At 41.5% G+C, this 26,084-nt stretch overlaps 1 protein-coding gene across 1 annotated transcript in view; it reads left to right on the plus strand.

Moving 5' to 3' along the window:
• The window catches only part of arhgap15 (Rho GTPase activating protein 15), an 820,951-nt gene that overhangs the window by 198,722 nt on the left and 596,145 nt on the right, over positions 1-26,084 (plus strand). Inside the window, exons 6-7 of the mRNA XM_085986657.1 lie at positions 12,761-12,848; positions 23,438-23,527. Of these exons, the coding sequence (XP_085842783.1) occupies positions 12,761-12,848; positions 23,438-23,527 (178 nt within the window). The remainder of the gene's footprint in view (positions 1-12,760; positions 12,849-23,437; positions 23,528-26,084) is intronic.

A 26,084-nucleotide genomic window follows, 5' to 3' on the forward strand; every position in this document is an offset into this window, starting at 1 on the left:
ATTTATTCTGCCGGTGCTCACACCAAATTTAATTATATGTAAATGAGCATGTGACACAGTAGGAGGGCAGTGACACTGCATCAATAGGCATCTTGTTCTTAACGCTGTGGAGGATTGTACACAGTGGGGACGAAATTCCCATCATTAGCGCCTCCAGTGGGCAGCGCTGCCGGATATCACCCCGATCTTCTGCGCCTGGAGATCATGACGTCATCTCCGGGTGCAGCGCCCTGGTAGCACCTCAGGTGAAAAAATCCTCCTTGCTCCCCGCAGCAGCGCCGGGCAATGTTACCGACTGCTGCAGGGGTCGCGAACAGTGAGGCCGGCCGCTCGCGAGGCGCCATTTAAAAACGCAGTAGCCGGCTGAAATGAAAAAAATAATAAGCGATTAATAAAAAAAAATTCCGAGCACCGGACGTGGGCTGAGTGCCGCGATCGGTCAGCCTGGCACTCAGCTGATCGCATGGCACTCCCGCACCCCGGTGCTTCAGCAGATGCCAAAAAAAAGGCAAAGAGGGAATTTCTCAAATGCTTGAAAAGGTTAGCGCCTGGTGCTAACTTTTCAAACGTTTTTGACTTAGTGTCCCAAATGGCCCTCTAGGGGAATTTCTCCCCCAGTGAGTACCAAACAAGGAAGTGCCTGAGCCTCCTGAAATCTCTGTGCCTTTTGTTTAACAATTGTTGATATACTTCCTCTATATTGCTTGGTTTGTGTCTCAAATAGAGCAGACATCCAACTGGTAAGTATTTTTGATGAAGGATTGTCGATGCTCTGAGATGAAACCAGCTTTTTTCTTTATTGATTTGATCCTGGTCGGCAAGAGACAAGAAACAAATGACACTGTGATCAAGGCATTGTCCTCCCCCAGTGTTAACACAAGTTTTTCAAGCTACAATGCAAGTTAACTAATGTTGGCACTGGATGGAGGGACAGATTTGACACCTTAACACAATATTGAATGTTGCACTAGTTCTAGGGCCTGGCCTGCTTTACGTCACTGTCGTGTGTGTATGGAACTGAGTTTGAAAAATATGAAGAAGAAACCAGGTTCTTGTTTCAGCAGCACACATTCCTCTCCTTTGATCCAAGAGGAGTAGGACATGCAGGCCGGGATCTATAGCTGTGGAAGGTCACCAGATTCTCCAGGCAGAAAGTCTAATAATCTAGGGGCTGAATTTCCACGGTTCCTCCCAATCATTTGCCATAATGTCTGAGGAAGAGCCCAGAATCCCAGAAAAAGCAACTTAAGTTCCACTTACGCCAGCTTTTCCTGGGTTTCTGCGGCTCTTCCGCTGAAGTTACGACAGACGAGCGGGTGAACCCCTCAGAAATTCTCCCCTCACAGAGACTGATATAAAAAGTGTTGGGTGCCAATTAGAAGGGATTTGATTTTTCTGACAGTACCCGTGAATCTTGTATGATTTTCCCCCCACATTTTAGTTTGCCGCTGTTCCTCCAGCCATAAATGATAGTTATTGGCTCAAAAAGAATATTATGCCTCAAATTATTGACCTACCTACATAACTTCAGTGGAAGATTGGTGAAACCCTGGAGAGCATGGCTACGAACGACTATTTCTCTGGGGATTCTGCTGATCTTTCGCCGAAATTATGGTTGGAGTTCAGGAGAAGCCTTCAGTGACACCAATCGTGTGCCAACCAAATGGCAAAGAGCATGTGCTGTGGAGTCTCTTGTCTCCATGTAGAGATAAAAAAAAACAGTCAGCATTTGAAGAGAGAAAAGAGAAGTTATTGTTTGAAGTAAAACCCTTCTTTCAAGCATTAGCTTATCTAAAGCACCTGACTGACTTGCTGTATATTTCTAGAATTTCCAACTTTTTCTTGTCTTTGTGGCCTTTTTATTAAAGGGACAAACATAATGGCCCAAATTTTGCAAGGGTAAAAACTATTATAACGGAATAAGTTGGACAGCAACTTCTGGCATCTGCACATGCACAGTTAAACGCAGAAATCCGGAAGTTGCTGTCAGAGGTACCCTGCTCCTCCACAGGTTGCACTGTAACCGTCCTCGCCAATAGACTCAGCACTGAAATCAATGCAACGCGTGAAATTGGGGTACTTGCCCATTAGTTCCCCACTAAAAATGACGGAAAAAAATTAGGGCTGGTACATTCAGGAATAAGTGAATTTTAAACATCATGATAAGTGATAATTACTGCCAAACAACTGCTCTGGCCCTGAAAATTAAACTTTACAAGTGTGGAGTCTCATTCCTTCAGAAGCTAATTAGTGTTGGAGATTTTTAAAAAATAAAAATTACATTTTTATTTACATTTTCTGATATCTTTTTTTATCTCCCTTTCTGAATCCCATCTGTCTTTCCCAATCTTTATTTCACTTTCTGTACATGATTTAATTCTAATTTATACTTCCTGCTTTTTACTTCCTGGTTTCAGTGTCTCAGTGAGGATTCTTCCATCTGATTGGTTGAAGAGCCTTGCTGTTACTTTGCCTGCTCACCGGTGCCATAGAGCCCCTGTAGAGGGCACCATGCTGGATCAGACACTGGATTAGAGCAAGTCTCTGCTCAAAAGCACGAGCAAACTTTGTGGGCATCTGTCAGCGGCGAGTGACGTTCCTTCACTGCTGATGCAAATTCCGGGTCATTCAGGCCCAGAGGAGGAGAAAGTCGACTTGCGCACAGAACGGACGGCAGGTCAGTGGAGCGATTACTCCACACGCTGGTCCATGCTAGCCTGAGGCCCGAGCCAAAAGCATTGGGCCTTGTTTGGGTGGGAAAGGTGAGCTGCAGGTGCAAAGTGGGCATCAAGATGCAGCTCGCCATTTGGAGCCTGACAAATTCAGCTGGCTCCAACGTCAAGCCATCCACAAGTAAGTCCTGGGGTGGGGGTGAAGGTTGAAGCCGAGCGAGGCAAGTCTGGGGCCAGCTGCAGCTCACATTAGTTTCGGGGAAGCAGGGAGAGCAATCCTGCTCCTTCCAGCTCCCCAGAAGTATAACTTAGAAAAAGTTCTGTGGCTGTTTTTTGAGTGACTTCTAGTGGTCCCTTTAAGAAGTCTGCCTAGTACCAGGCCATTCAAGACCTGGTGCTAGGCAGAGCTTGCACAGCGCAAGCTCAGGCCCTTTGTACCTGAATTTTGCATTGGGGCCCTAGAACTGGTGTAAGATTTGCAGAGTAAAGCAACCTGATGCCTGTTTCAGTCTCATGAATCGTTTGCCCATTTACAGGCCTGCCTGAGTATGGCATCAAGGTGAGGCTTGAGTATCAATGGGTGACTGAGTTACCCCCGCCTGATATTGTACACATGGCTTCCCATTTTTCAGGTGCAAAATGAGTGGCTATGAGTTGAATTTCTCCCCCAGAGTGTCTAAAGTAAACTAAATTCAGCTGTTCAGCAGATTATCTGAAACTGGCCAAATTCTAGAGGCTTGAGAGCTAATTTTCATCTACAGGTCAAAGTCAGTTCTAAATGGTTAAGAATTGTGCAAACCCTACCCAAATTGTCAAGTGCAAAATTGTACTCAATTCTCTATTGGAAGCTTATTGGAATTATTATTAACAACACCAGGTGCAGTCTCTGTTGGTTTAGGGAGGACATGAGTAATGGAAAAAAAATGCATTTAAGACAAGTTTAATCTAATGGGAATAATTAAAGGGGAGTCTTTTAATAAGAAGACATAGATTGGAGGGCTTTAGAAGACATCTCAACTCATTAATAGCCTTGGTTAAGGTTGCAGGAGCAGGTGGTTAATAAATGGCAGAGAAAAATGAAGGGAAAGGGTTTCCTAGGTGCTCTGCCACTTTCAGCCTGTTACCCATTGTCACTGACTTCATTCATCTTAAACCGTTTTGCCTCTCCACCTCCCTCTTTTCCTTTAAGATCCACTTTAAGAGCCATCTCTTCAAGATTTTGGTCCCCCCCCCCCTCCTAATATCTTCTTCTTTGGCTTGGCAGCCATTATTTTGATCACACCTCTGCATGTTTAGCTGGAGGAAATTGTGGCTCTTCCATGAATGGATGTCGAACAAGCAGTCTGACAACAGAGAGACGGTGGAGGGGTCAAGAGAGGTGCTCCAGGAGTAGAGCTGGATGTCGTCAATGTACATGTGGAAGCTAGCCTCGCGTGGCAAAGGGGCAGCTTGTAGCTGAGGAAGAGGATGAGCCAAAGATAGAGCATTGGGGGACTCCGGAGGTAACAGTGTGGGGGCTATAATCGAATGGAAAAAGCAAAAAGGAGGAAAGAAGAAAAATATTTGATGTAGGGAGAAGTAGTTTCCATGGAATCTATGTATCATCTTCTGTCCCCTGTATCCAATTTTACAGTATATTTTAAAGCCACACTGTAGCGGTATGATACATGCATCTGCCCCCCAGAAATTATGAATTTGCAATTCTAAAACCCAGTATTTTGTAAAACTTATATTGTTGCAGACTTAGCAACTATCATAGCTCACCCAACCAATCAACGTATTGGACAAAATCGAGTGCGTAGACTTCTCTCAGGAACATATATTCATTCATGTCATGGCAATGTTCTTTAAATTCCTTTTGATCAAGGTATCTTTAAATTCTGTCCTTCTGAGGAGTAACCTTTAGTGGCAACAGTGATAGGTCTTTCCTTCTAGGGCAACTATTGTTAATGTTATATTTAACCTGGGAAACTTAATGGCATTCAAATCTCCTCAGTACAGCAAAATGAGGGAAGCTAAAAGGTGGGCCATATCACAATTTAAAAATGAATATCTCTTTAATCCAATGCTGTCCAATAACACAATGGCCCGGATTTTTCAGTTAGCAGCCAAGGAACGGCGCTTGCCGTTAACTAAGCTGAGAGCTGCCCACAGAGTTTTCACTGGCTTTTGAGTGTAGACTTGCTGTCATCAGGCACCTGATCCAGTGGGGAACCCTCTACAGGAGATCTGTGGTGTCTGTGAGCAGACGGGCAACAGCAAGGCTCTTCAACCAATCAGATTGAAGAATCCTCACTGAGATATGCAGAATCTAAACCAGGAAGTATAAATTAGATTTAAATCATGTACAGAAAGCAAAATATAGATTGGGAAAGAAAGATGAGATAAAGAGAGAGAGATAAAAGACAGACAGAAAAAGTTCAAAAGAATTATTTTAATTTGTAGTTCTTCTTAAATCTCCAACACTAATTTAATTATGAGGGAATGAATCTCCACACTTGTAAAATTAAATTTTCAAGGCCAGAGAGGTTGTTTGGCAGTAATTATCACTTGTCACACCATTAAAATTCACTTACTTCTGAATGCACCAGCCCTAATATTTTCTGCTGTGTTTAGTGGTGAACTAATGGGTAAGTACTGCAACTTTATGCCATTACATTGATTTCAGTGCCGAATCTATTGGCATCTGTTGGAACCTATCTGTTACAGCGCGCCCTGTGGAGGAGCGGGGTATCACCGACAGCAACTTCCGGATTCCAGCATTTAACTGCGCATGTGTGGACGCCGGAAGTTGCTATCCGATTTACTCCGTAATAATGGTGAGCACTGTTAGCCTCACCGTTATTATCATTGCAAAATCCGGGCCAATGTTGTGGTCTGTTTTTTTAACGTTTTTTGCTGCCTAAATTTTTAACAGTTGCGTCCAGAGTGATTTTCTTGTTTGGGATCCCATGAAAAGAGAGCTACAATTTTATGCTGTGGTGATCACTAAGCTACTGGAAGGCCAGCTAGCTATAAACAAGTTTGTCAAACAGTTGAAAATCATTATTGTTTTCATGAATTATTCTTTTATTCTGTACAAGATATTGCGTATATAGGAAAGTAAATATCCATCACCTTTTTATGGGTCTGTAAAATATATTCCGTAGAAGTAAATGTGTGTGCACAATGAACAGACTGCAACATTTGAAAACAGTATCACGGAACTGCTTTTAAATGTTGCAGTCTGTTCCAATGAATATTGATTCTGCTTACATGATGTTGGACTCATTGGGATTTGCATACGAATCCAGTATCAGTTTTCCAGTTCATTCATGAACCAGCAGGTGATACACACTTATCCTCTCCCTGAGTTGAAATCAAGATTCATTGCATAGTCTTCTACTCTCACTCATTCTTTTCTAGGACCTTAAAACTGTGGAACTTATTGCTTCCCTCAGTTGTTTCCTCCTCCATCAAGGCGCAAGCTTTTAAAACCCATGTTCGGCATGATTTAACCACTGCTCCTTGATATATCCTGTCTTCTTTCCTAATCTTTTCAATGTTGGTGCAACCTCGCCATTGCTTTCTCAATTCAAACAAAGATTTCAAACACAAATGGCTGCTGCTTCCAAACTGCTGGCACCCTCCTGTAGTTGGTTTATCATGCAGATTTTCCCCCAGCATATTTTGCCCATTGTTTTATCACTGGTAGTTGGGTTTTAAACTCAGAACAACAGATTCATTTTTAATTTGCAGTTCGAGTGTGTGTGTGTGTGTGTGTGTGTGTGTGTGTGTGTGTGTACACAATTTTTTTAAAAATCCCTATTTTTAATTTAACTTTTGTTGACTTGTATTAAAATAAATATCAATTTAAAACAGTAGAAAAAAATGCTGCATAAACAGGCAGAAGTTATCAACGGTATTGTTTTGGTGTATGCAGAATTCCGAAGTGGAGGTCTCGTCACCAGAATACAGTGTCATACAAGGGCTGAGATCTAATTAAACTAGTTCAGAGTCTGTGAGGTTGGCTGGTGTCAGATACAGTTGTACAAATTTCCACACCCCGTGTTCAAACTTAGGTCCCAAAGATGATAACCCACTGTATTAGCTGTTCTTGTTGAGATCTACACTTTCTTCACTAATGAACTTTAATGATGACTGGTGAATACATTCTACTAGCTGTGATCCCTTTTTTTTATTGGTTGACTTTAGTGATCAGCCAATACATTACCACAGGACAGGTAAAAAAAAACTCAAACTCATTTTTAGGGTACAGTGACTTCATTAATAATGTGCAAAATTCCAGAACCATGTACGAATTCTAATGTATATTTACAACTATGTAGCAATCATCTCATTTTAATGTAAATAGAACAACAAATTAACTCAAAAGGTCAGTACCATTCAATTAATGTGTCTGCAGAAGCAAAAAATGAACACTTCATAATTGGGAAAAACTTTAAGTATTTGTATGTTAAATTCAAGTCAGCTGAAGTCCTTTAACCTGAAAATAAGTATGTATATTAAACAAGCTACATTAAGATATAAAGCACAAATTAAACAGGAATAAAGAGGAGAATATTTTGCAATCTTTATTAAATAGAGGTATGATTTTTTTTTTAAATACACTCTTCATTTCCATTCTGTGGAATTGCTGATCCAAACATAATCCGAGTGCACTGGCAAAGCACTGTATTTCTCAGCAAACTTCAGTATTTACTGACTTATCAGCATTTATCGGTGCTAAAATGAACGTCAATACCAGTGATTTCTGTCAGGAGCAACACTTATGATACCTGAAGGCATTTGAAATTGTGTTTAAAAAAAAAACAGGTTGCCTGCCTTTCATCTCACCTACTGTCTGGCTTCAGTTTCTGTGAGGATTACTTTGATCTAGCTGTTTCAGAATAGATTAATGCATTAACAGGAACAGGCAGGAAGAGTAAGAAGAAAAAAAGACAAATGTAATAAATGCAACCTGGCTCACACCACAGGGAAACCTTTGCTTCCATTTGATTCTCTGCAGCCCCGTCCATAAATCTCTTCCCTACATATCAGTAGCCCATGAAATCCTGGAGGAGTTCACATTCTGGCCATTCTAATTATACAGACGTTACTTACTGCACAATAAAATGGGCTTTTAAAAATTAATAAAACTAGCATTTGCTATTTTCCTTGTATCTCTATTTCAGAAGTGCTGCTAATTTTGCTACCATCTGGTGGCTATTTGAGGAACTGTCACAATGAAAAGCTGCTTTTTCTGCCCCCTATAGACATACATACATGTGTTAAAATGGTTAACTATGCCACTCAAGTACCTTATATATAGGGCTGTTATTAATAGACATTAATATTAATATAAACCTAGCAAGTGCATTCCAGTCATGTAGTTTCAAGACATTGCAGTGATTTGTGCCATCTATATTTGTGTCACTGATGCCTGTTTCTAATCTCGACTCTAATGTCCAAATTTAGCTATGCTTGGTTAGTTATTCTGGCTTTTATATATGGTGGTATCCTTTAGTATGCAGTTCATATTTTATAGCTAGATGTGTGATATTAAGTGCGCTTATAAAAATATGTAGGAAATATAAACCAGACCATAAAAGAAATGAAAAGGGGGTAATTTTAACTATCGGGTGGTCAACCAATGAAATGACTGACAGTACCATTTTGAGGGCCGGGCCTCATCAACATAAGGTCGGCAGGATGCTGTCAGAAAACGAGTGCCCAGCGCAGCCTGCTGCCTCCGGGCCTCTGAAATATCGGGCAGCCCAGCCAGCCTTCAGGACTGGAAACAGGTAGAGCCACACGGACTGCAGCAGTTCAAGAAGGCGGCTCACCACCACCTTCTCAAGGGCAACTAGGGGATGGACAATAAATACTGGTCTTGCCAGCGACGCCCACATCCCATAAACAAATTTTTTAAAAAGTCTGTTCTTGGGGAGCCATGGTGGTGGTGGTGGGAAGGGAATCAGTGGCCCAGGTTGTTTTTGTGGAGCCTGAAGGAACACTCCTGCTGCGCCAGGCCCCACAAAAAATAATTCAAAACTTACCTTTTTGGGTTGCTGTTCTGCTGTACCGCCAGTAAAACTAATCAGAGAATACACGGCGCATGAGCTGCCAAGTTGTCTCCCAATATGCCAGTCAGGGTCCTATGTACGTTCTGGAACCCCAATTTGCATATTAAAAAAGCTTACCACCTGAAACGGGCAGATGTTTTAGCCACCCACTGGTCGGCCTCTTTAAAAATGATGGCAGAAGGAGCATTGGTTCGGGGGCGGTAGGTCTGCTAATCCCATTTTGAGCCATTTAATGGGCCAGAAATTAGGATCGGGAGCTTGCCGCGCGTGCAAGCCCCCGATGTGCACTCACCCGGCGCGCCGACATCTGAAGCCCGGGCCTGCTTGGAATTCCTGTCACTGGCCCGGTTCAGATGTCGGCGTGATGTGCTTGCCTGATCCAGCGGCGTAGTTAGTGCGATGTGCCGGCTGGGATCAGGTGAGCACTCTGCAGCCAATCAGGGGAGGGGAAACGTCATTCATGAGTTTGATAGTAAAGACTGTCAAACTCATGAAAAGTACGGGCGCCCAAAAGACTAGTTTAACTTTAAATAAAATTTTAAAAAACATCCCAATAATTAAATAAACTATAAATAACTTTAAAAAACTATTTTAAACAATTAATAAAATTTTTGAAAAAAATAATTTTTAACGAAATCGGGTCTAAAAATAAACTTACCTTACTGTAAAGTTCTTAAAAACAATGAAGCTGTGGAAAAAATGTAATCATTTTAAATAATAGACCACTTATCTTCAAGAATCCACTCCTTACGCCTCCTTTTTATATGTCTAAAAAGTTCAGGCCCTTGCACACGCGCAAACCTGTCAAAAAGAAGGAAGTTCAACGCGTGCACGCAGAGTCCTGTGCGCACGCGTTGGACCTCTGAACCCCTTGGAGGAAATGCCGGTTTCCCGCGCATGCGTTGTGCATGCTGAAATCCGGCACTTCAAACGGGCCCACGCGTGAGTACCCCCGTCCGTACTCACGCGTTGGGACCGGAATTACTGGCCCATTGCCTTGTTAATGCTGATTTGGATGAGTTAAAAGCGGCCCCACTTTCAAGACTCCTCTTTGGTTAAAACTGGTCAGAGCCGAGCGTACACGGGGCATGCGCCATCTAGTTCTGTTCTAAAATGGTGATTGGGGTCCTAAGTATGTTTGTTCCCAAAAAGTCTTTAATCAGAAAATTGTTAAAATATTTACCACAAAATTGTTAAAATATTTACCACAAGTTAGTGTTTTAATGTAAGATGTGGCTATTTGCGAAGGAAACAATAAATAAAGTTTTTAATTAATCATAAGCGATAACTGGCTAGGAGATTCTAATCATTACCTTTATTCTCTCCTCATTTGCTGTACAAGATGGATTTCTGCTGTTGGAGCTGTCTGCTATTATGACTACACATAATATACCTTTGTAAAGATATCCCTTTTATAGCTGGTGTAACACCCTGTTCTCAAACTGGTCATATTTCATGGATAGAGCATCTGTTTTGCAATGTGTATCAATCTACCTTATGCCTGAACTAGAGCTAAGGAATAGATCCAGATGTGACATGTCCTCTACTTCCTGTTCTTTCTTTTTTCTTTCACTACTTGGCTCCCGAACTCATTACAGCCTTGGTCCAAACCTGGACAAAGGAGCTGAATTTCAGAGGTGAGGTGAGAGTGACTGCCCCTGAGATCAAGGCAGCATTTGACCGAGTCTGGCATCAAGGAGCCCTAGTAAAACTGAAGTCAATGGGAGTCAGGGGGGAAAACGCCACACTGACTGGAGTAATACCTAGCACAAAAGAAGATGGTTGTGGTGGTTGGAGGTCAATTATCACAGCTCCAGGACATCGCTGCAGGAGTCCTTGAGGGCAGTGTCCTAGGCCCAAACATTTTCAGCTGCTTCATCAATGACCTTCCCTCCAACATAAGGTCAGAAGTAGGGATGTTCGCTGATGACTGCACAGTGTTCAGTGCCATTCACAACTCCTCAGATAACGAAGCAGTCCATGCCCGCATGCAGCAAGACCTGGATGATATTCAGGCTTGGGCTGATAAGTGGCAGGTAACATTCGCACCACACAAGTGCCAGGCAATGACTATCTCCAACAAGCGAGCATCTAACCACCTCCCCATGACATTCAACGGCATTATCATCGCTGAATCCCCAACCATTAATATCCTGGGGGTCACCATTAACCAGAAACTTAACTGGACCAGCCACATAAATACTGTGGCAACAAGAGCAGGTCAGAGGCTGAGTATTCTGTGGCGAGTGTCTCACCTCCTGATTCCCCAAAGCCTTTCCACTATCTACAAGGCACAAATAAGAAGTGTGATGGAATACTCTCCACTTGCCTGGATGACTGCAGCTCCAACAACACTCAAGAAGCTTGACACCATCCAAGATAAAGCAGCCCGCTTGATTGGCACCCCATCCACCACCTTAAACATTCACTCCCTCCACCACCGGCGCACCGTGGCTGCAGTGTGTACCATCTACAAGATGCACTGCAGCAACTCGCCAAGGCTTCTTCGGCAGCACCTCCCAAACCCACGACCTCCACCACCTAGAAGGACAAGGGCAGCAGGCGCATGGGAACACCACCATCTCTAAATTCCCTTCCAAGTCACACACCATCCTGACTTGGAAGTATATCACCGATCCTTCATCATCGCTGGGTTAAAATCCTAGACCTCCCTCCCTAACAGCACTGTGGGAGTACCTTCACCACACGGACTGCAGCGGTTCAAGGACGCAGCTCACCAGCACTTTCTCAAAGGCAACTAGGGATGGGCAATAAATGCTGGCCTTGCCAGCGACGTCCACATCCCATGAATGAATTTTTAAAAACTCGTCCTGCCAGGTCTAGTGCAAATTTAGCAAGATTGCATTGGCATTACCTTGTGGTTGCATTACTTTTATAATTCTTCCACTTGAACGCAATCCATACTTATATGAAGGAACAGAAACAGGAAATTTCATCTAAAATGCCTTCATGTACTTGGCTCAGTTGGGAAATGCACTATATAGTTTAGAACTGAACAATGCCAACTAGGAAGATCCCAGATTTGATCCCTAGTCTGTGCTGAGCTGCTGATCTCAGTCAGGGCAATACTAGGAGCCTCCTTATCCCTGGGCCATAGAGGAGAGAGAGAAAAATAACCACCATTCTCTCTCTCAATCATTCTCCGATGGTGGCTACTAGACTGTGCTCATATACGGACATAAGATGAGGACAGGATCGGTTTGCCTGTGATGCTGTCACAGTCAAATAGCCTGCCAATGCTCCCTGTCTCAACTCAGACATGAAGAATGGAAATTTGATCAAAGTACTGGTGGGTAACCAGCATCCCTGGAACCACACCCCAGTTTGAATCAGCACTTTCATGAGAGGAGAGGAGAAAATTCATTGAAAGTTATTTCAACATCTTCAAGTATATGCTGGTTTAGTATAAGGGCTGTGATATAACTAATGGTCCCTCGGGAACGGGATTGGCAATGTTAAAAGCACATTATCTGTGAGTTATATCTGGTTAAACGATCATGAAGGAAGCTCCTAACACTAGAGTGAAATTAATGGAGCTGTTCTGATTCAAAAAAGTAGCAGAATTTCAAAGCAAAGCACTCTATGACAAATTGGTGTAAGCTCGATATAAGTTTTTGTAGCACTAAAGTACTTCCAGGAAATCAGTAGGGAATGATGAGGATCATAAAAATGAGATGAAAGCACATTTTTTTCTGTAATGATGGTGTGTTAGTTCAGAATTTCTGCTGATCTCTAATCTGAACCCTAACTCTAAACTTCAGGAGAAGAGGTTTCAGCATCAAAATTGTAGCAGGCTCTTTCGTGTTCTAGGTGTAGCAGAGGAGAAGCAAATTAAATGCAAGAATAAAATTATCTGGTTCTGAATATAACAACAAACCTCTTGTGAGACTAATTATTAACAGATTTATTGATAGGGCATTGCACTAAGATTGATAGTTATGAATATTCTGCGCTGCTAATACATTTGGTCCGCGGGTATTAAGGATCTCACTTCTTTTTCAGGAAAAACTGGACCAGTTCTTGGGTTTGCCTCGAGGGAAACAGAATTGAATTCTACAAAGAACGCAAACAACAAACTTTAGCCAGTTTGGTAAGCTCTTCTAAAGATATCCATTGTGACATCTTGTTAAAGTGAGACCTGTACTTGACGTGCAGCCTTTGATCTGCAGCTAAATGTCTCATGCTGTCTGCTAGTCAGTTTGAAGGTGGGATACGAGTAACTGCAGTGTTGAATAAAAGAGAGCCTTAAGGAAGACACAAGACCACCGATTTCCTTTCCCATGCAGTCGGCATTAATAACTAACTGTGACAGACAGGGGTAATAAAAAAATCGAGGGTTTTGAGTGTGTGGCAGCAGTTGTTACCTTGCAGCTGAAAGATGCCCAGGGAAAAGAAAGGCGCGCACCTCCATGTGGGATTAAGGCCAGGGAGCAGACAGTGACACAGTGTGGGTAGAAGAGAGCTGCCTCTGACGATAGCCCACTGCTAAGTGCTCTCAGGGGTGGGCAGGGCCTGCCAGACCTTATTGAAGTGATGTGCGGCTGGGAAGGTGCACTCTGTGCAGGAGTCAAAATGAATAAACTCTTTTGATGTAGCAGTTGACTAAAATCCATTACTCCGATTGTCATGCAGGCATTTTGGCAGCTTGTAACATGCGACTCCCATATTAATTCTGACAAAATGACCAAGATATCTATCAAAGAAACTGAAATGTTAAGCGCTACAGGAAATGCATACTGTATATCATAGCCTTACACATGGACTTAATAACCGAAAGAAGAGGCTTCCTCCCCAACTGGGTTGACAAATGTGAACAAAGGGAAGAAGCATCCATAAAATTACACGTATACAAGTCTTTATTAAACTTTACTAAGTTCAAAGTAACCAGCAAACATCCAGGAATAAACATTTTATTTCATTCATATTTTTTTAAGGTGGAGTTCAGGTAAAAAAAAAATTTAAACAATGAAACATAACCCTTAGAAAAATCCATATTTGTACGATCATTTGGATCTATAAACTAATCCTTTTAGAGAAACCAGAGTACATTATTATATACGTGAAAAACTAATTAGCACATTCTGTACACGTGTTAATGATGGCTGCCACATCAATACTTTTAACAGTGATGTGTTTATATTTTGCCATTATTTGCTTTGCTCTGATCTGCGCTTTGAATAAATAAATTCTTCTGGTAGAATCGATTATGAGAAGACAATGAGGTGGAGTTTCTGCTTTGGGTGTAGTCGGCAATCTGGGCACAAATTGTGCTCAAGATTGCCCTGGTTTTCCGAAGTGAAGTTATGGTTCAAGTTTCCGGTCAAGCTCATTTGCATAATCACAAACGCAAAATCTTCCATGAACCAGCGAAATCGGGCAGCGTAATAGAACATAATTGTTTATTCTTTTTGTTGCATTAAAAAATATTCATTGACATATTTAAGAGTGGTAACCTGGTGCAGTTTAACCAATACAGCTGAAAAGGGATTTATCACAAAAAATAAGCATTTTTAATAAGGGTGTCCAGTCCACCACCTGTGAGTAACTTGATTTTAAATAACTGAAAATGACTTTGAAAAACTATATTGAACCACTCACTAGTTACATTGGTGTACACTAGTCAGTTTCTTAGTAAATTAAATATTTTTAATATTTAAATACTTTTAAAACTTGCTCATTAGTGCCCATGCGCCTAAAAAAAAAGCTTAATTTGAAGAGCCTTCTCAAATGGTCGCAAATGGCAGAAACTCGGCATGCTCATTATTTCAATCTGGGGGCATGGGCAGTTTTGTGGGCAGGGCCGGACCCCGGCGTGATGTTTTTTGAACCAGCGTTAAAGATCGCGGAAAATCGATTTACGGTCAACGTAATTTGCGCTAAAAATTCCTCGATCTTTTACGCTGGTTTGGCCGATTTCCGTCAGGTTGCATTCGTTTTAGCGGAAACTCTAGGCCATGGTATATAATAGCTCCTTATTAAAGGTATTTAGTGGGGAAAAAAATGAGAAAGTTCAAAACATTGAAGGCTTAACACCTCTGTTACAATGGTGCAGGGAGGAATTTGGTACAGGTGTGTTAGTTTAATATACAATAACATTTCTATTCTTAGATGCTTTTTGCCGTTTAAAAAAAAAATGCAGTTAGAAAAGAATATCGCCCTTTTCGAGCGTTGAGAAACTTTTCTAAAAAATAATTTTTTGTCCTTCCTTATCAGTAATGTCGCCACAGCTAGAATGGGAAGGAGTGAGTAGGGGTAGCACTTCCACCTCTATGTGAAAAGGTGCAGGTCTAGGCAGTCCCGGCAAGTAAAAACGCGAAGGTCCGACTCTGAATTCTGGGTTGACGTGCAGTGGGATACTGGCATTTGGAGAGTGGCCCCTTCCTCATTGTGTGGATTGTGGGAGCCCAAAAAAACACTTACGCCATGTAGGATAAACCACCTCATCGGCTGGTATAAAGATGGTTACGGCCATGGACGATGCACTCACATCACAGAAATCACAGAATCACAGAAACCCCACAGTGCAGATAGAGGCCATTTCGGCCCATCGAGCCTGCACCGACACATATCCCACCCGATCCCCGTAACCCCTACACCAACACATATCACACCCTATCCCCGTAACCCCATGTATTTAATCCCCCTAACACTAAGGGTCAATTTTTATCATAGCCAATCAACCTAACCCGCACATCTTTGGACTGTGGGAGGAAACCGGAGCACCCGGAGAAAACCCACGCAAACACGGGGAGAATGTGCAAACTCCACACAGACAGTCACCCGAGGCCGGATTCGAACCCGGGTCCCTGGCGCTGTGAGGCAACAGTGCTAACCACTTCACACGGTTCGCCAAGGGAAGAGTGTGAAGATATGAATACTACAACAGCTACAATCGGACATTCACAGACCCAGGGAAATGTTATCAACTTAAAATGTGAAAGTCACTGCAGATTGCAAGGACATTCTGCTCAGAATCGGCTTCAAGACTAGATCAAAACTGTAGCCAGAGATGCGTGAAACAAATATTTTACCACTCTGCCATTGGGCCCCTGTTAGGGAAATTTTTATTCAGTGTCATTTCCGTTTCATCAATTTTTAGAGCATTCAATATAAAATGAAAAAACTGAAGTCAGAGCATGACAAAAACTTTCATATGTTGAAATGTGCAAATGCTATGAGAAAAATAGGATAATGCACACATTCAGTCTTTTTAATTTAATGCACTTCCATCATTCAAATCAAACCTGACGTATTAAAATGAGAGATTGTCTTCACTAAAGAAAATGTAAAGTTTGAAAATATTTCCTTTACATCAAACATTGCTTTGACATCGGTAAATATGATGACAACAATTGAAATAAAATTGGGCAAACAATTGTGATTTTACGTTAAATATGTCATAAATTCCGTCTCCAGTTTTCTAATTGACAGATCACATGACCATTTGGTTTGATACAAGATGGGGGCACGGTGGCATAGTGGTTAGCACTGTTGCCTCACAGCGCCAGGGACCCGGGTTCAAATCCGGCCTCAGGTGACTGTCTGTGTGGAGTTTGCACATTCTCCCTGTGTCTGCGTGGGTTTCCTCCGGGTGCTCCGGTTTCCTCCCACAGTCCAAAGATGTGCGGGTTAGGTTGATTTGGCTATGATAAATTGACCCTTAGTGTTAGGGGATTAAATACGTGGGGTTACGGGGATAGGGTGGGATATGTGTCAGTGCAGGCTCGATGGGCCGAAATGGCCTCTATCTGCACTGTGGGGATTTCTGTGATTCTGTGATTTCTGTGAAGATGCTTGGTCAAGGGGATGAACAGATATTCAGACCTTAAACATCTCCCTAACCATCATCATTGTTGCCCTAGGGAAGCCCTATAGCTCTGATGATAAAACACCAGGCTCAAAACCATATGGTCACAGGGATTTGAGACCCAGCCTCAATGCTGGTCATCCAAGTTCACCAATTGCTCAGTAATTCAATGGACATTTCACATTATGGCAGAATGACTCAGCTCCTGGAGAGAGAGAGAAACCAATACCACTTGTAGTTCTGTAGCTATAGATTCTATTATTATTGGCAGACTGGATATCTCCCGACTATCCTAATCTCTGAGCTGAAGGAGGAAACATGGAAGTGAGCTGTATTTTCGGCTGAATAAGGGGATCAAGTCAGTCAGTGTAGAAAATAGAACTGCTCCATGATTGACCAGCAGAACATACACTTGTAATAGCAGAGGTTGAACTCTGTCAATTTTTTCTGCTCTCCTCAAATATAATGGGACCACGCTCACAGCGAGCCTCCATTTTGTAATCTGGTGACAAATTTGATCATGAATGAGCCTGGCTGACTTGTTTGAATTAACATTTTGCTGAAATTCCAGTGGGCACCAGTAAAGAAAGGCCAGTTTAAACCACTGAAACCAATATAATCGCTACAAATTGGAATTTAGAGCAGGGTAGTTTATCGGGAATTTTTTTTAAAGTAAGTAACAAACTTGACGTGTTCCAAGTCTGTAACCAATAAAACTGACAAGTACAAGATGGATAAATTCTGCTGTATCCGTTGTGAAAGAATGTACATGACTGTGATCTCAGCCACACATCATCTCAGAGTTACTGTACAATCAGAGCAATTGGACTTATCAGACTTTGTAGCTTATGGGGTGGAAAGGCTGGCAGATTCGGTTATTAAGCAGTCACAGAACTCAAACCTGTGACATTGAGATTATGAAACAAGTGCTCTTACTGCTGCACTGCCATCATGCCTCAGGTCAAATGCTTCTTTTAAATACAAGAGAATCCAGATAAGGTACAACAAAAAGTGCATTGTATTTTGAAAAAGTTAACAGGAACTGTCAGGGTCAATGAAAAGTCATCATCACTAAAACATTGTCAAAAACAAATGATGTGAATTAAAATTAACTGCAATACTGGACCAGTACTATGATGTGGTGCATTATTTCCAGTTAGTAATGCCAGAACACAGAATTAGAATATGTATTCAAATGAAGTTTACCTTACACTGAGTATAATTTAACTAATCAGTCCAAGCTTCAGTGACAGCAAAGAGAAAGCTATAACAGAGACATATAAACAAATTAGACAGTAAACCTTAATTTATGAGATAAGTGGAATTTACTCAATCACTTAGGCTGTTCTAGTGTTTACTAAAACACAGTAAAACAAGCCCAAGCACTGCATTTAATGGATCTAACCCATTATAGATGCTTTAGTTTACATACATTGAGGGAGTTATAGTCAAATACCACAAGCCATAAAACATGGACTGATAAACAAATTTAACCAATCAGTAAATTAGTGAATCTATGAACGGAATGTGTGATATCTGGCTGGTAATTATCTAGAACTTGTTTACAACTGTATCTACCATTCAGGATTGAGTGATTGCAACTTCATACATTTAGATAGGTGTTTTAACTCTTCCTTAAGAAGATCAGCATGCTTATGTCATTTACTTCAAACCACATCAATTTGTTTTCTTCTTTTGGATAATTATTTGCTAGCAGTACAGTGGAGCGATTGTTCAGGTGTTATGTTTAGAATTAGTGTCCCTGTTCCATGCTTGAGTTTATTTACACCTAGATCCAGATTACCAACATTTTACATAATTAATGTGCATTGTGCTGTCATTTTACGTTGTCCAAATCGCAAGAAGGGAGAGTCATTTTTGTATGCAACATAGAAAATCTTTAAAGTGCTCTCACTCCCTATGAAATCAATGGAATGAACATCAGATGGGTTCTGCAAAGGGCAGGTAATCCACTCAGCCAGATTACCACCAAGGGGTTGAAGACGAAAATCTATCCCAGGGTATAGGCTGACACTCCAGTGCAGTATTGATGGAGTGCTCCACTGTCGGAGGTGCCGTCCTTCGGATGTAATGTTAAACCGAGGCCCCTCCTGCCCTCTCAGGTAGACGTAAAAGATCTCAAGGCACTATTTTGCAGAAGAGCAGGGGAATCCTGATAAATATTTATCCCTCAACCAACATCACTAAAACAGGTTATCTGGTCATAATCTCATTGCTGTTTGTGGATTCTTGTTGTGCACACATTGGCCGCCGTGTTTCCTACATTACAGCAGTGACTGCACTTCAAAAGTACTTAATTGGTTGTAAAGCGCTTTGTGATGTCCTGAGGTTGTGAAAGGTGCTATATAAATGCAAGTCTTTCTTTCTCTTTCCTGTGAGCAATGCAAAATTACCCAGTATGCAAAAATGAATTTACAAATGCACGATGAATATGTGTAAGCTACTGCACTTCAGAAATATTTTGCCGACACTGATCCAATCCCTTTATCATTGAGCTGTACAGTTAGCTATTGGTTTGGCGGCAAGATGAAGCACTGGCAGCATAGGCACTGGCAAAGGAGACTGGTGGAGAGGGATACAATGGCATCAGCAGCGCTGGGGGGCAGCTTTAGGCTGATGTCGTGAGACATATCAGGCCTGTTTCAGATCTCCTCCCACCCCACCTGCCCTGCTCTTCCACACTGAATCCATATAGTGTAGAGCCTCCCCTTTTCAAATTCACTCCTGAAAAACATTCACTCTAAACCTGAGATTAAGCCCAACCTTAACCCTGGCCCTCATCCCAAATCGTAGCCCTCAGTCTAAGCCTCAACTTACACATATATTTTCCGTTCAGCCTGTTCAATTAGGGAAGATAGATGAAATTGGGAATTCAGGGACTTTCCACCATTTCGTTGAAACCTGGAATTCCAGGGTTGTCCATAACAAACTGATAAAACATCCACACCAGAAGATGGTTCCTATTTCAAATGAGATGACTAAGCTGCTGAGTCAACAGCAGAAGTCAAGTTCTCTCTGCCGCCTTTGTTTAATTTGTTACATGTCCATGTGAGGCAGCTTACTCTATTCATAAATATTCAGGTGGTCTATAAACATTGGCATTGATAACTTGACCCTCCACTTTTCAACTATAACTGCTAACATACCCTCTTTGCTGGAGGTAGCTGCTATCACAATGGGAGCGACCTCTTGGGTGTTTTAAAAGCTTCACTGTTTACAGAGCTTGTAGAATCTATCATTGTATTGATGAAATACTCAGTCCTCCTCAATCCTAGTTTTGCACATTTAGAATAAAACCGACGTACCCAATTTGAACAGCCCAACTCGAAGAAACAGCACAGTAGACAGCCAAAGCTCAGCCCTGACTCCAACCCGCTTCTACTTTTGTAGGAGCAGTGGCCAAGGTGATGGGGAGCAGTGGCCAAGGTGATGGGGAGCAGTGGCCAAGGTGATGGGGAGCAATGGCCAAGGTTTGGGCGGTTGGGGTGAGGGGTGCGGGGGCAGGGAGGGGATGGTGACAAGGTGAAATGGCTCAGCAGTGACAGCAACAAAATTCAAGATAGACTTACCTACATTGGTACACTAGTAAGAAGCTGCTATGGGACCATGTGGGAGGAAGTCTTCATAATGTCATGAGATCCACCAGTCTTGCCAGAAAATGAAGAGCCGGCACAATAAGTAGCCAATTGGACAAGAGGCAGGCGAGCTGATCCTGACTTACTTGAACCCTGGTTATGGCCTAATGTAAAAGGAATTGATTCTTCCAGTAGTCCTTTGTATTTCTTTGCTCTCTGCATGTTCACTTTAAAATGCAGACCAGCTGTATCTATATATTAATAAAACTCCATTAACAATGTTTTATGAGCTCCAAAAATAGCATTTGTTAGCTGTTTTGTTTTTCTACAAAATTAAGCAAATGACTAATGTAAGAAACTGTGGTTTCTGGATCTGAAGAGCTTTGAGAATAATAGCTTCTTCTGAAATGAATTAAAGTCACAGGCGATATAATTATTTATGATTAGCCTAATGTAGATAACTGGGCTAAATACCAGCAATGAACACAAGACTCATTATCCATCATGTTTTACATACTCCAAGGTGTGTATGTATGTGTGGATTTATGTAAGAAATTAATGTAACCTGACATATTTGCTATACTTCTTTCAACTTTTTTTCAATAGCTAGGATTGACAGCTAAGTAGGCTCAGAGCCCAGTTCTTAAAGATTGGCTTTTCATCCACATATTTGGTTATACAGTCAATATTCCCGGAATCCACATCTAAAGCTGCCACTTTGAAATCCTTTTGCATAACTGGGTGTCTGGTATAAAGATTGAAGGAATTTTTTTATGGGCATGTCATTCCTATTTCTACCAGGGACTTGTTTACATTATACATCTTGCAGCATCCTGGGCTAAGGGGGACCATTTAAAAAAAAATTGTGTTCGCTATGATCATTGCACCACTATGGAGTGAAACCAGAAACGTTTTCCCACTTGTTTTAGACTACGAATGTGTTTCTCCACTGTGCACCTTTTGATACTATTTTGAGGGAGCTAGTCATGTTGATGAGTGAGTTTGATTACCCACAGGGGTCAATCTCTATTAGGCATGAGATGCCTTTTGGTTTTGTTTGTCATTTTATTGCTGAACAACTGGGAAATGTGGCAACAATGTGGCAACCACTGTTCAATTTGCCAGTTTTCTGTATTCTCCCCATGACTTGGTGCTCACTATTATTCATGTCAGAAGAATGAAAGGCTGATTGAACCCTGCCATTATTTGAGCTTTTGGCTCTGACTCTGACGTTCAATAAAGAAAGAAGAAAAGACTTGCATTTATATAGTGCCTTTCACAAGCTCAGGATGTCCCAAAGCGCTTTACTATCCATCCTTCCCAAATAGGCTGTTGGTCCACCACCTTTGTATCAGTGTATTGCAGTCATGATTCTGTTTTGGACCCAGTATGCTCCTGTAATAACACTCTTCAAAAAGTCTTTAACAGAAAGATTAACTTTGCAAAATATGTTTACACCTTTGCTCAGCCTTTAGGCTCCAGATAAATAGGACTCTTCACTAAAAATCAGATAGACTCACACTCAGATAGTGGGGAACGGATAAGTGATTTGTATAGTGGCTGCTACTCAGCAACTAATCAGATGTCGGATGAGAAGTTCTTCTGCAACAATCTGGAACCGTGATAAAAGAGCTGGGTTTCCGAAATCAAAGTAATGTGTATATTTTAGCAGTTTTTCTAGAGCTGGCTTTTCCTTTCTATACTTGAAAGAGAAAAATAAAGCCTGTTTGTATGTGTACCTACCTTCATGATCTTGTTTCTTCAAGAAGACCAGAGCTAGACTGGTGAGATGCAATTGTTGCACCACTATGGAGTGAATCCAAAAACGTTTTCCCACTTGTTTTAGACTACGAATGTGTTTCTCCACTGTGCACTTTTGGATACTATTTTGAGGGAACTATTCATGTTGATAAGTGAGTTTGATTATATTAATTATTGTATTAATTCCTGAAACGGGCAATTGAAGAAAAAGTGCAGATTTAGTGAGTTTTGCTTTTTAATGACTTGTACATATGATGGAGGTCAGACGATGGTGCTAGAGGACTTAAAACACATGGCACAAATTAAAATGCACTACAGCAGAGTCCTCATATGGTGTGCATCCAGGCTGTGGTAGAGGATAATTGAGCCATGCTTTCCATGTTCAGTGTGAGATTTTCTGGAACTCCTGAGTCCAGTATCCACAGAAATTGGTTGGGGACTTAGCACACAGGATACAATTGGCAAAGACCTCAGGCACCATGGCTGGCTGCCACCAGTTTGTTTTTGGGCTATGAACAAAGAAAAATTATTTATAAAGCACTTTAATTATGAAGTGGTTTCATAATTTTCTTTAACCCTTTAAGTATCATTTCTACACTGAAAAGGTAATGGCGTTATTGTTTTTTGTTATTCTGCATATACTGTGACCTAGGAGACTTTCCGCCATTCTGAATGTTTCTCTGACTCTACATTACATTGAAAAACCCATTGGGTTAGAATAGGGACCTGGAAAGGGCGATTGAGTGGCGCAGTGGATAAGCAGCTGTCTGGGACCTGGATTTGTTAGCACCCCAGAATGATAGCATTAAAAAAAAGCAAATCCCCATTCTCTTTCAGCAGTCAGGGCCCTAAGTGAAATCAGTTGGTTTATTCTCACCAGTGGTGGCAGGCCCCTAGGGCAGCAAACTACCCACACACGATCACTAAACTGACAGTCTCACTCAGAGAGGTCAGAGTGAAGAATTGTGGTGAAAGTGAAACAACTGAGAGAGGCAGTAGAGGGTGCTCTTTCTTGTTTTAAGTTGACACACTGCTGGGGAAGAGCAGAGGGTGCTTTACCCTGCAGCTACCTGCTTTAACTGACTTGAGAGTATTTGATGTTGGCGCTGGGTAACAACAGTAAATAATATATTCTAATCCCCAGCATTGACATCCATAATCTTGAAGAGCTCAAAACATCACCCAAAAAAGTATATATGTTTAAAGTGCAGATGTTTTTAAATTATGATGTTATTAACAATGATTTTGTTTTAAAAATCCATTCCAGTATGAGGCAGATACAAATTATGTTGCTTTCACTGTCTAGAATTAAAATTCTTGACAGGAAATGCCCTATCTTATATAACCACTGGCACTGGAGTGTGCTATTAAATACTGAACTCTAATTTCTATTTAACCTGTCAAAACAGTTCTTTTTCCCTTTTGAATAATCCTCACATTTTTCAATATGTGGCCTCACTGCACAGTTTTGAGATTTGGAGATGACATCTTTTTTTTTCTCCCGCCTCTGTACAGAAAACAGGCTGTAAGCCAGAAAATGTGGACTTGTGCGGTGCTCAGATTGATTGGGCAAAAGACAAATCCAGCAGAAAGAATGTGCTTCAGGTAGGATATTTTTCTTGGTAGCATGATTAACTTTGCAGTCACTTCAACCTATTAATCCTCATGTGGGTGCAAGCTGTTTAGTACCTCAGCTTTAGCTGAAGAGCTATCACTTTTAGAAAATGAAGAATATAAGACACCAAATAAAACTCATTGGGGGGGAAAAATGTGTCTACAGGAACCCAAGTGCATTGTACACATAGCAGTTCCCTAGCAAGAATCTGGCTTGGAAAGCCTTTTTTAACAATATTAGACCATGTTGGTATCTCATACTTGGCTAGTATAATCCATAGCTATTACCAGGACAATGAAGAGCCGATATTAACTCCCTCTGCAGGGTGGAAACGGAGCAGTGGTGGAGTTAAAATCGCAGCGGTGGCCTTACCACAATGTTTCCCACTCGCTGTACACCCGCTGCTATACTGAGTTTACATGGGTGGTCAAGGCACCCACCTCAGTCAGGCTGGAGCCTAATGAGCCCATGCAAATGGGGCCCATATGATGGACATAGGCCCCGAAACAATTTAATGGCCTACTGGGTGGATTGTGTGTCACAGCCAGTCCGCTCAATAAAACGTGGCCGGGAAGTGGAAGAGGCTCCCAAGAAGGTAAGCATTCAAATTATTTTTGTAGGGCCAGGAAGAGCTAAAGTGCTCCTCCGGGATCCACAAGAATAACGTGAGCTACTGCCATCTCGGGCTCTCCCACCCCCCCCTCATCCTCCAGGATCACACCTCCCACCCCACACCACCAGACCTACCTTTCTGCTAGCCAGTTCGGCCTCCAGGCTGTCTAATATTGCATCAGTCCAGAGCCAGCAAGTGACTACGGGATGCCTGTTCGGGCCGTGCAGCTTGCAGGATGTATGTTAATGAAGCTCAGCCCTCAAAATGGACCCAAGCATTCCGCCAGTCTGATGCCTGGATGTTAAAATCCCCACCTCCTCTTGCCTTTTTCTTTTCCATTCCTACCCATGGATAAGAATCTGTTTTCTAGTTGATTAATCAGCCAACAACTTAATTTAAGGTCATCATTACCAAAGAAAAATTGTAAAGTAAGGATTTGAGTAATGTTTGTGTAAACACAATAGGGTTGAAATTGCCCTGTGTGATATTAGTAAGGCGCACATTAACGTTTTCATATGAAAATCCTCTGCCCATTTCGAGGGAACAGACAAAAGTTTCAGATGTGGACCCTTCATTAGGACGTTCTGACAAAGGGTTCACACTAACTTTCCTGTTCTCTGCACAGATGTTGACAGGGCACTGTCTTAAAGAAATGATATAGTTGGCTGAAATAGCACATGCATGATCAAACAAAGATGTCAAATATGGAGGAGAAGTAGTACAGCTTAAAAATAAGCCACCAGGAAAACCTCTGTAATGGTATAATTATTTCACAGTTTATAATTCTCTTCAATTGTCACTATCTTCCATCATATACACATTACCCTCTTCTATAGGGTTAAATTACACATTGTTTGAATTTCTTTCCAAGAATTCTGTTTCATGGTTATCCATTAACTTTATCCTTCAGAAATCTTGAGAGATCTTTGGAGCTCAACGTGAAAGAGTTTTTCTTCTCCATCCAACTTCAATCACATTTACATGCAGCCTATTTATAAAACCACTCAGTACTTCATTTTGTAGATATATACGTATTGATAGTCTCTTCTGCCATCTCAAGTCTGAAGAGTTTAATAAAAACTACTTTTCTAAAATGCTTACACAAGATCCTAGTCCAAATGTTGGTGACCGCATTGTTTATTTGCACTGGTGCCTGTGGCTAAGTACGCACATATTCCAAGATTGCAGCCAATGATTATCTAACAAGACTGGCTGTGAGAAGTGTATTTTACATTGAAACAGGTTGCATCAGCTTTGCTGAAGACAGACAATTTTTTTCCTCAAATAACACAGGTTTTCTGGCTAACTGATATGCTTAAAATGTTTTCAGTGTTAGATGGTAGTTCAATGCTTGTTATTTGGTCTGAAACTTGAGGCGATGAGGATTGGAACGGATTACTCTATAAGCCCAAATAATCCAAAGTGTCATCAACATAACCGTGTATGTAATGACTAAATAAAACCATCTTAAAGGTGGACAATAATATCAATCAACAGCAGGGGGTTAAGTGCTTCAGAAAAAGTGCCATGGCCTGACATTCATTTATCATGCATCATTTTTTGTGTGTGTGGATGCTTGCTTCTAATGTTCTGAAATTCCTGCACCTTTTCACATTTTAACTGGAGCCGTGAAGACATTTTTTTTGAGTTAGTGATCAGAATAGATTTTAAATTTAAAATTGTGCTGCACTTTCTTACGTTGCAATGTTTTGTTTTTCCATTACAAGCTGATGCAGCACATCTTGGTGGTGCTGCCGGCAACAACAAAAAAAAATTAAGGTTATGAAAAGCTATCATTTACAAAATGTTTCAAATGATGCTGTCGAGCCAGGCTTCACTTCAAAATCAAGTGCTATTTTGCTAAAGGGTGTCAATTTTCTTAAATCCATCTATGGGATGATTGCCACACCACTGATTTCAGTTTCAGCGTGGAA

Source organism: Somniosus microcephalus, chromosome 4 (genome assembly GCF_052327205.1).
Source record: "Somniosus microcephalus isolate GS21.2 chromosome 4, FLI_Smic_1.0, whole genome shotgun sequence".
Lineage (NCBI taxonomy): Eukaryota > Metazoa > Chordata > Chondrichthyes > Squaliformes > Somniosidae > Somniosus > Somniosus microcephalus.